Source organism: Lemur catta, chromosome 1 (assembly GCF_020740605.2).
Source record: "Lemur catta isolate mLemCat1 chromosome 1, mLemCat1.pri, whole genome shotgun sequence".
NCBI classification, from domain to species: domain Eukaryota; kingdom Metazoa; phylum Chordata; class Mammalia; order Primates; family Lemuridae; genus Lemur; species Lemur catta.
The window spans coordinates 145,202,371-145,214,383 of NC_059128.1; the positions used below are offsets into that span (position 1 = coordinate 145,202,371).

At 33.7% G+C, this 12,013-nt stretch overlaps 1 protein-coding gene across 4 annotated transcripts in view; it reads right to left on the reverse strand.

Annotated features, from left to right (window-relative positions):
• GOLGA4 (golgin A4) overlaps positions 1-12,013 on the reverse strand; it is a 118,738-nt gene that overhangs the window by 17,890 nt on the left and 88,835 nt on the right. For all 4 annotated transcript variants that reach the window (XM_045536762.1, XM_045536783.1, XM_045536790.1 and 1 more), the window contains 5 exons: positions 11,484-11,597; positions 9,400-9,420; positions 8,995-9,063; positions 6,810-6,885; positions 636-739 (listed from right to left, as the gene is read on the reverse strand). In XM_045536762.1, the coding sequence (XP_045392718.1) occupies positions 636-739; positions 6,810-6,885; positions 8,995-9,063; positions 9,400-9,420; positions 11,484-11,597 (384 nt within the window). The remainder of the gene's footprint in view (positions 1-635; positions 740-6,809; positions 6,886-8,994; positions 9,064-9,399; positions 9,421-11,483; positions 11,598-12,013) is intronic.

The window sequence follows — 12,013 nt, forward strand, 5'->3', positions numbered from 1 at the left end:
GACATATTTACCAAATTTCTAATATAAGCCTCTTTAAAAACACTGCAAGGGATACAAATCAGAATAAAACAAGTCTCTACACTCAAAGACCTTACAATAAATGTGTCATTCTAGAAAACACATTAGCCAAGCACTATTACTTACATGGTGTGGTAATTTTAAAATGATCGATATTCCACATGTGCAGGAAGTGATTTTCTTACAGTGACTAAAGTGAAATAAATACATCTAAATCCTCCTAAGTAGCCATTCTTAATTACGACCATTTCCAATACTATCCACAATATCCTAAAGTCTCCTTGAAAATGAAATCTATTCTAACTTTGAGATCTGAAGTCAAGAAGAAAAATGCCCACATGCTTCACAAATTATTCTTAAGTTAATGAAGTTTTAATTTTTTAGTATTCAGTGTCATCTGACAGCATTTTAAAAATTAATATTTTATAAATGTAACAAATAGAAGATCTGCCAATTCACTTTTGTAAACTAAGAGCAATAACATAATTACCTATTGCCTACTATTAGCATGCATGATCTGCTAATAGTAAACATATGCTATCAATATGTGTATTAGAAGCAGAACATATTTCCTTTTAAACTAAGCCACATACCAAATCACCGGACATGATTTATACCTTAGTCTCACGACCCATCATATACTCAAAAAGCACTTTTCGCAAATACTCAAACTCGGTAGGTTCTCCAAAGAGTGAGACATCAGTATGGTACAAACTGCCACCTGTCAAACAAAAAACAGATCAAACTGTAAAGACAAAACCAGATACTTATTACTTAGAAAAACAGACAAACTAAAAATCAATGGAATAAAGAGAAACATTGCTTTTATATTAATTATATTGTACTCTATACACATACACACTAAACTTTCCAATTGGTATCTTACTCTTGAAAGAGAAAACACAAATTATTATAACAATTTTATATCTCACATCTTGTTCTCGTCCTCCTGGCCTTTTATTGTAGCTTTATATTACTTTAGATTTAGAATTCATTCATTCATTCATTCAATTTATTTATTTAGAGATGGAGTCTTGCTCTGTCACCCAGGCTGGAGTGCAGTGGTGCAATCAAAGCTCACTGTAACTTCAAACTCCTGAGCTCAAGTGATCCTCCAGCCTTGGCCTCCCAAAGTGCTACAATTAGAGGTATGAGCCACCATGCACTGCTGGGTATAGAATTTAAATCACCTTTTGTTCAGTGAAAACAAATAAAACTGCATAAGGTATCATTTACATACACGTAATTGGCAAAAATCTTTAAAAAGTCAAATAACAACAAGTATTGGTGAGGATGCATTCGGTTGGTGCAAAAGTAATTGCGGTTTTAGCATTGTTGAAATTTGCTATTTGATAATGAATACATTCTTTAAAAATGTGGTTATGTTATACATCATTTTAATGCACATTTCTTGCTTTATATTTTTTTGCTAATGACTTATTACTTGCTGTTTATTTTATATTTATTTTAGACTATGGAAATGATGTTAGACAAAAAGCAAATTTGAGCGATTTTCTTATTTGAGTTCAAAATAGGACATAAAGCAGCAGAGACCACTGGCAACATCAACAACACAACTGGCCCAGGAACTGCTTGAACATACAGTGCAGTGATGGTTCAAGAAATTTTGCAAAGGAGACGAGAACCTTGAAGATGAGGAGCGCAGTGGCTGGCCAGCGGAAGTTGACAATGACCAACTGAGAGCAATCATCAAAGCTGATCCTCTCACAACTACCACGAGAAGTTGCCAAAGAACTCAAGGTCGACCGTTCTACGGTCATTTGGCAACTGAAGGAAATTGGAAAGGTGAAAAAGCTTGATAAGTGGGTGCCTCATGAGCTGACTGAAAATCAAAAAAAAATTGTCATTTTCAAGTATCATCTTCTCTTCTTGTATGCAACAACAATGAACCATTTCTTCATTGGATTGTGATTTGCAGATTTTATATAACCAGTGATGATCAGCTCAATGGCTGGACTGAGAAGATTCAAAGCACTGCCCTTGCACCAAAAAAAGGTCATGGTCACTGTTTGGTGGTCTGCTGCCGGTCTGATCCACTACAGCATTCTGAGTCCCAGTGAAACCATTACATCCAAGAAGTATGCTCAGCAAATTGACGAGATGAACTGAAAACTCCAACACCTGCAGCCAGCACTGGTTAATAGAAAGGGCCCAACTCCTCTTCACAACGCCCAATTGCACGTTGCACAACCAACACATCAAAAGTTGAACAAATTGGGCTATGAAGTTTTGCCTCATCCTCCATATTCACCTGACCTCTCACTAACTGACTGCCACTTTTTTTCAAGCATCTCGACAACTTTTTGCAGGGAAAACACTTCCACAAGCAGCAGAATTCAGAAACTGCTTTCAAAGAGTTTGTCGAACCCCAAAACATGGATTTTTATGCTACAGGAATAAACAAACTTATTTCTCATTGGCAACAATGTATTGATTGTAATGGTTCCTATTTTGATTAATAAAAATGAGTTTGAGCCTAGTTATAATGATTTAAAATTCAGGGTCTGAAACCACAATTACTTTTGCACCAATCTAATAAAACAATGGAATCTTTTGTGCACTACTGGCAGAAGAGGAAATTGATATAAGCACAACAGATGACAATTTGGCCTTAGTTTGTAAAACTTTGTGAAGTAGTAGACAAGCTTGTTTCATGACAGAAATTCAATTCCTAGCACTATAACCTAGAGAAATGCTACACACTATGAATCAATGTTTACAGTCACACTGTTTATAAAAGCAAAATTGCAACAACTCAATGTCCCCCAATAGGAGAATAAATAAAGTGTGGTATAAAGATGTAACATTAAACTCAGCATTGAAAATGGTCAAATTGTAACTTCGCACATTGGATAGAATCTCAAAATCGAATGTTGTTTACAAAAAAAAAATCCAAAAAACAGTAAGCTATGTAGGATATGTGAAGTATGATGTCAATTCTAAACAGCCAAACCCATAAAACATTAAAATCAAAAATTTTTAAGGGAACTACTTAAATTGTAACATAATAACAGTGGTTACCCTTGAAAAAGAACAGAGAGATATAAGGATTACAGAGCAGCACAAGAAGCCTCAAAAGTAATGGCAATGTTCTGGATGGTGGATTCTTAGGTGTTAACAGTCTTTATACATTATATTTACATTACATGTATTTGCATGTTTGCAATATTCCATTTTTAAAAGTGTATACTCTTAGAAGACACAGATCATTCAAATCATATATGTGCAGAGTTCCAAGACTAACAATACAATATTTATTTCCTTTTCAGAATATATCCATCTATACATCATACTTAAGAGTTTTATTCTTCTAGATCTATACAAAATACAAAAATTTAGAATGTTTTTCACTTTTCAGAAAATAAATCGTTTTATTATTTTAAACATGCAGATTACTTATAGCTATTTTCCTGGAGAAGCAATTACTAATACTATTTTTCAATACATGTGCCTCTTCTTGCCTTCTCTCAAATGGTGTCATATATTAATAAAAGACTTTCTTCTTCTTATAGCTCTTACTTTGTGTTTTAAGCAATTAAGAGTGGAAATTAGTTTTCGTTCAAATGAAGATGTTTTCCAAATTGCCTACTCATTACCTCTTATAACTTCATCTAGGTACTATTCAGCATTTTTAATACCATATTTCACCTGGGTCCAATTCCAAAATGTATAACTGCAATATTCACTTACATTTAATATAATCTTAATCAACTAAGTGATGTTACAGACAACTGTATAGTGAAAGTAGGTTTACTCAGATTTTCCTCAAAAATGCTTAACAATGCCTTTTAAAAATGCATTTAGTTAGAAAATAAAATAAATTTTACACTGACAATCACACCTAAGAATAAATGTAACAGAAGAGGTACAAGACTACTACTCAGAACAATAAACATTACTGACAAAAATTAAAGATGACCTAGGTAAATGTTGAGATACATTGTGATTATGGGTTAGAGACTTAATACCACATAAATGCCAGTTCTCTTTAATTTTTCTATAAATTCTTTGCAAGTCCAACCACAATCTTCCTAGGGATGTAGGTAAGTATGTATGTGTATGTATAACATGACAAGCTGACTTTAAAACTTATATGGACATTCAAAGAGCTAAGAATAGCTAAGCTATTCTTATTTTATTTATTTATTTTTTTTTTTGAGACAGAGTGTCGCTTTGTTGCCCTGGCTAGAGTGAGTGCTGTGGCGTCAGCCTAGCTCACAGCAACCTCAAACTCCTGGGCTTAAGCGATCCTACTGCCTCAGCCTCCCGAGTAGCTGGGACTACAGGCATGCGCCACCATGCCCGGCTAATTTTTTCTATATATATTTTAGTTGACCAGATAATTTCTTTCTATTTTTAGTAGAGACAGGGTCTCGCTGTTGCTCAGGCTGGTCTCGAACTCCTGACCTCGAGCGATCCACCCGCCTCGGCCTCCCAGAGCACTAGGATTACAGGCGTGAGCCACCACACCCGGCCCTAAGCTATTCTTAAAGAAAAAATGGGAGGGATTCCCTAACCAAACATCAAGACATATTATTAAGTCATAGTAATTAAGATAGTGAGGTATTAGAGCAGGCATAGACACATTGATCAATGAAACACACGAGACAGGTGCAGTGGTTTGTGCCTATAATCCCAGCTATTCAGGAGGCTGAGGCAGAAGGATCACTTGAGCCCAGGAGTTTGAGGTTGCTGACTGCCCATGGCACTCTAGCATGAGTGACAGAGCAAGACTTTGTCTCAAAAAAAAAAAAAAAAACAAAAAAAAAAGGAAACATTTATGAGACTACAGGTAAGTTTGAATACTGACTGGTTATTTGATAATATTAAGGAATTAAGGTTCGATAATGGTATTGTGTTTATTTTTAAAGAATCTTTTGTAGAGATACATACTGAAATATTTACATATAAAATGATAAGCTATGATATCTAGGACTTCCTTTAAAATAATCCAATAGACCAAAGATAGGAAAGTTTACAGTACAAATGAAACAAGATTGGCTATGTCTTGATAATTATTGAAGTTGGGTGAAGTGTACATGAGTGTGCATTATATATTATACTCACTACTTGCAATATATCTAAAAAATTCTGTAATAAACAATCTAAAAGAGCGACATTAACAGATAAAGAAGATACCTGCTAGTACAAGACCTTGGCAACATACATAAGATAAATCAATTAAAAAATGACAAACAACCTAATTTTAAGACATGGTAGATATCGATAGGCACTTCATAAAAGAAGAAATACATATATCTAAAATGAATGAATGAACAAATGACCAAACAAAAAAGATCCTGAATCTATTACTAATAAGAGGAATGCAATGAAAATCATTGAGATATTACACCAAATTTAGATCAGCAAAACATTGAAGAGCCTTAATATATCCAGCACTGATGAGGAGGTGGAGTGGTGAGACAGATATCTCACCCCTTACTGATGGAAGTGGAGATTAGTACAAAAAAATAAAGAAAACAGTTTGGCTTAACCTAGTACAGGATATGCACAAAAATGATCATATCCTATGACCCAGCATGTCTATTCCTAGTTGTATATTCTAAAAAAAGTCTTTCATATGTGTATACTAAGAAACATGAACAAGAATGTACAAAAAAATTAATATAATGGAAATGAGTGAACCACAGCTACACACAACACAGATGACTATCAAACCTTATATTAAGCAATAAAACTAAATAGGTCATACAAAAATGCTTATAGTGTGTTGCACTACATCCAGTTACAAAACAAGCAAAATCTTAACAAAATATTGCTCAAAAATATATACATGGTGGTAAACAATAGAGAAGAACAAGAGAATAATTAACATAAAGTCAGAGAAAACAAGTTAGAATGACAAGAGGGACAAAGATATTATTATAGAGGCATACACAGGAGCTGCTAAAAAAGGTTAATCTTTTATTTCTTCCTGCACAGTAGGTGCTCATTCTACTTTTACTTTTTAAAGAGGCAGCATGGTAAAGAGATTAATGTGCATATTCCACCAGACTGCTTGGGTTTAAATGAATTGATACACAAAATTTGTTTATAATAATGCCTATGCCTAGCACTTAGTATTACATATGTATTAGATATTAAATAAACTGTTCATATGTGTATTCATAAAATTGAGAAAAAAAGAAAATTATGTATGAAATTAAGTTGAAATTAACACAAAGAATCAATACAATTCTCTAAGCACTGCTGAGCACTGATCCAGCCTATAGTTCTATGCTGAGAATCACATACAGTGACTTAGCTGTGGTAAATAATCTTTGCAGGAAGAATTTCCTCTGTAGTAAGTGTAGGAAACTTCCAGTTTCGTTTTTACTTCTCTTGGAGGAGCACCAGTTTGGAAAGAATCCAAAGCAAGCCCTTGAATTTAGTTAAAAATTATATAGTATCTTATGTTATTTCATAGCAATGAGTAAGAGCTTTCAAAAACACAAAAGACTGCTAAATGGCTTTGATTGATACCCTTGTGATTCCCATGAGCAAACAGAAAGGTTTACAAAACATCTAGCAAAATAAAACTATTCTTAATACAGTAAGGCAGTGAAAGTGAACTTTAGAGAATGGATAATTGTTATAAGATCACTCAAAGATCATGATTATCTCAAGAGAACCATTACGTAAAGACTAAAGCTCATCTTTAAAACCCATTGTAATCTGAAATGTGGTCATCGAAGACAAAATAAAAATCATCCATAAATCTACCAATAAAAGACAACCACAGATAACATGATATGAGAAATCATTCTTACCTTTGTAAGGTGTCCCCACAGTTGTCGCATACACATTCTTTTCGTATTTCTTCAAACGGTCTTCTAAATTGTGAATCTAAAAATACCAAATATTCAAACCATAAGATTCATATGGAAACCATATGTAAGAAAAAAGGATTGCTGTAGCCACTAGATTTTTTGATGGTTAAGACAGAATATATACAACTAATTGATCACAACCAGTTACAGATTCCTTTGTTCCTTCTCCATTCCTACTGCTTCACTTGATTAGCCTAAAAAATATGTATATATAAATAAAATTAAAAAAAGATAGAATATAGGCAAATAAAATTAAAACAAATTAACACCAAAAACACAAACAAAAGGAAAAATACATAAACTGTATTTACTAAAATTAGAAACCTTTGTGCATCAAATGACATTATCAAGAAAGTGAAGACAACCTACAGAATGGGAGAAAATATTTGCCAATCAAATATTGATAAGGGATTTGTATCTAGAATATATAAACAGCACTTACATCTCAGCAGCAAAAAGACAATTCAACTAAAAAATGGGCAGAGGACTTGAACAGACATTGTTCCAAACAGCCAACAAGCAGATAAAAGATGTTCAACATCATTGGTTGTTAGAGAATTGCAAATTAAAACCACAATGAGATACTACATACTGACTAGGATGGCAATAATCAAAAAACTTGTTGGTGAGGATGGGGAGTCACTGGGGTCCTTACACTTTGCTGATGGTAATGTAAAATGGTACAGCTACTATAGAAAACAGTTTGGCAGTTCTTCAAAAGGCTAAACATAGAAAGAATTACCATATGATCCAGCAATTTCACTCCTGGGTATACACCCAAAACTATTGGAAACAGGTGTTCAAACAAAAACTTGTAAACAAATTTTCCTAGCAGCACTGTTTGTTATAGTTAAAAGGTGGAAACAACCCAAATGTCCATTAATTGATGAATGGACAAAATGTAGCATATCCATAAAATGAGATCTTATTCAGCCATAAAAAACAATAAAGTCAATATTGATAAATGCTACAACATAAATGAATCTTGAAAACATTAAGTGAAAAAAGCCAGACATAAAATGGTCATGTGTTGTATGATTCCATTTATATGAAATACCCAGAACAGGTAAATCCACAGAGAGAGAAAGCAAATCAGTGGTTGCTAAGGGTTCGGGGGAAGAGGTACTGGGAAGTGACTGCTCACTGGATGTGGGCTTCCTTTTGGGGTGATGAAACATTCTGGAACTAGATAATGGTTCCCAACATTGTAAATGAATTAAATGTCAATGAACTAAATTAAATGTCAATGACCGTGTACATTAAAATGATTAAAATGGTAACTTTTATGTGTATTTCTCCACAATAAAAATAACTAATACAAAAATTGTTACACTAAGATAGTTTTTAAGATTTGAGGATGTTAAAAGAAGAATTTTAAAGCAGTAATCTTGAGAATAGATTTAAAAAGCTGAACCACTGGGGAAATAGAAAAAAAGTTAAATTGGGACTTAGTACCTGTTTTTATAAATTTTTAAAAATATTATGAAAATTTTCAAACATATTCAAAGAAAGTATAGTACAATTAATGCCTATATACCCACCTATCACCCAGTTTCAACAATATCAAGATTTTTGTCTGTATGAATTTTAAAAGAACTGGAAAATCCCTGGAGATGAAGCCTTCAAACTTAGCCTGCTGACTTGAGCCATTATGTCTTCAGAGTTTAGAAAAAGACATTACTAAAGATCACGTACCACATATACTGGTGTGTGCATACTTGTGCATCCTTGAAGAAGTACATACATGGTCCCATTTAAATTGTGGACATATACTGTCCATGGACAAAAACTGGACAAATCATATTAAATTAGGTCAATTTAACCACTTGGAAAAATCTTATCAAAGATTGATGTCAATGTATTTTTTCCCCTCATAAAAATAACTTCTTTTTGGAATTTAAATTATTACAAATTATACAAACACAAATTGTTATCCAAAATGTTAAGCACTGGAAATAAAGTGATTAAAATATTCTTGTTTAAATATATGTGATCGTGAATTTATGGAGATAGGCTCTAGCACCTTTGGATTTAGAAATAAAATTTCTCATGTAAGACACAAGAATATCCAAGTACATAATAACATAAATTTAGTTCAAAATAAAAGGCACCAATTAGGCTGTACCTGTTCTCTGAACTCTTGCTCTTTCAATTTTGAATCACTGATTAGAGTCGTCTTCTGTGCTAATTGTGTCTGAAAAAACAAAAAGTAAGATCTGAAGTGTATATGGGTTTCATTATTGCATGGACACATTTCTGTACTGCTTGGAAATTTTTCCTTGTTAAAACAGCCTCTTTTATGTTTTAACTTATAAAACAGAATGCTCCTTACATAATGAGTGCAATGTGCACTGTCTAGGGGATGGACACGCTTGAAGCTCTGCCTCAGGGGTGGGGGGGTGGCAAGGGCAATATACGTAACCTAAACTTTTGTACCCCTATAATATGCTGAAATTAAAAAAAAACCAAAAAACAGAATGCTCCTAAAATGCACAACCTTCAGTGAAATTCAAAGAAGAATTAGTCTTACCTGTAGCTCCATAATTGTTATCTGAAATTGGAAAAGAAAAAAAAATGAGTATATACAATAAAATCTCTAAGTAAAGAAACAATAAAATAGAGTAATATAAAAATAAAAGAAAATAAAAGGGAGTGGTCAGATTTGAGATAAGGCAACTTTAAATATTTGCTTTTAAACAAATGTTCTATTTTGTTATTCAAAATATTATAGTACAAATACACACAAACATAGGTAAACACAGAAAAAAAAAAAACTAAAGGTCACTCACCAAACAACTAACAATGATTATTAATTACCACTTTGGAAGGGAGGTGCTCACCAAGGAGGGTTTTATTCTGTATACTTCTGTATTACTTCTTTTACAACAAGAATATGTTCTATTATTGGTATAATTTTAAATAATTAAAGATTAACATCTATTTAAAGCACATAAACCCTTTAGGAAATTTCTAAAGCACTATTTCTGGGAATCCACTCTAAGCTGTAATCACAACTTATTTTTCATGAAACTCACACTGGTAAGTAAATTACGATATCTAGAAGCACCAAAAGATGCTCAAGAGGAAAAGGATAAAAACTCATGAAAAATACAACGGAAAAATATTTTTTAGAGTTGAAGTAATTAAAGATATTTTCTCTTTCTTATGACACAAGGGAAAGGGCTCAGAAGTCCTTCTGAATATTAATTTCACAATGTGTCAGTACTCTATGTCATCCCAACACTGTTCAAAATGCCACTGTATGCAACATTAATACTTACTTTGATACTAAGGAAAAGTTCATGTCAGACAGTGAAATATGTGTATTTTCTCATACCAAGTAGTATTTAATAGCACCTAGTATATTCAAGTCATGACCAAATAGTGTAAATAAATAAATACATACCTACATACAGAACTAACTTAATAGCTATTAAAGGCTGAGCATGGTGGCTCATGCCTGTAACCCAGCACTTTGGAAAGCTGAGGTGGGAGGATCGCTTGAGCCCAGGAGTTCGAGGTTACAGTGAGCTATGATCACCCCACTGTATTCCAGTCTGGGCAACGGAGTGAGACCCTGTCTCTTAAAAAAGAAAAAAAGAGCTATTAAAGAAACAGAGAAATGGTCTGCTAAGCTTGCTCAGTGCTTGTAACTGAGATATACCTACCACATGGCACAGCATAGCAAACCTCTTTATAAAGGCTGCTTCTCTGCACTTTGGCAAGGTGATCCCTGTAATTGGTTGTCTAAAACATTGTTATCTGGTAACTGACATTCTGTAAGGAAGCCTCTCAAGGATAAGGTCATGAACAGTGTCTATTCACTTTCCCATTACCTCATGACTGCGCTATGAAAAGACCATCCTGGATGGGTGAGAACGTTTTAGGAAATGGAACAGTACACTATCAGCCTTCTCAAACTGGGGCCCGTGTGTCCTGTGGGTGTGCACTTGTTAGGGTGCACAGTGGGACAAGAAGCCACACGGTAAACACGGTCTATCTTTCACAGTGTTAATTTATTTAAAGATTGAAATTATTTTTTAAAAATGCCTAAGATATGCAGGGCCCATTCTGTTTGAATTCAGCCCAATTTTCCAAAATCATCCCATTGTATTTGCATCTGATCCACTAACCAAGGAGAAAGATGGAAATTGTTTTTCTTAAAAGTATATAACTAAAAATATCATTTTTATGTGACTACAATTAAGGATACATTACAGAGTAAAATACAAAATTTATATGACTTTGTAGCACAAAATTTTTTACATCTAAAAATATCATACTTGCTATGCACCATTTCTGGCTATGCCCCAGGTCTGTATTTTTCAATTTTCTCTGCTTTTCTTTGTATGGAAAAGACCAAGAAGCACTAGGCTTTGAAGTCTGGTAGATTGGGTTTATATTCCCAGTGTAACATTTATTCTGTTAGCCTGAACATTTTATTTAACCTCTTTGAACCTTAGTTTCACTGTCTAAAAAATGGAGGCAAGAATCTCTCTCAAAAGGTTTTTGCTAGGATTAAATGAGATAAATACATATGTGTGTTAGCAAACATGTCAAATCATGGAAACGACAATGTTTTTAAGAAACGTAGCAAACTGAAATTCCTCTCACATGATCATTGCCAGGAATCTCCTCCTGCTGTAGCTTTTGCTGATATTTCTTCTGCAGCTCCTCAAGTTCAGTCTGCAGGTCCATTACTTTTGCAGTCATTTCTTCTTCACGAGCCTTTGGAATAAAATAATAACACGTTAATAAACATATCAAAAGAACATTGTAGAGGCAACATGGCATAGAGAAAACCACCTCTGTAGGAGAAACAAACACTAAGTTTTTGAGACACACCCTACTGTTTTTATTTTAATTCATTACTCAGCTCAAAACACTTTCCTTCATGCTCCACTTTTAACTCCAAGCCCTTTTCAATGCTGCGCATTATTCCTAGGATATCCTCTTTTCCACCCTGACTCCCTTTGTCCTCACCCCGAAAAGTTCATCAAGCTGTTTCTTTCCCCTTAAACTAGGGTTCCCAGCTTTAAGCAACAATTAGGTGTATAACAGAACTAGGACAAAACTACAATACAAATCCTGTGTTTTAAGACTTCAGCCTTTTCTTTTCTATATTGGAATTTGATTTCTAGAAA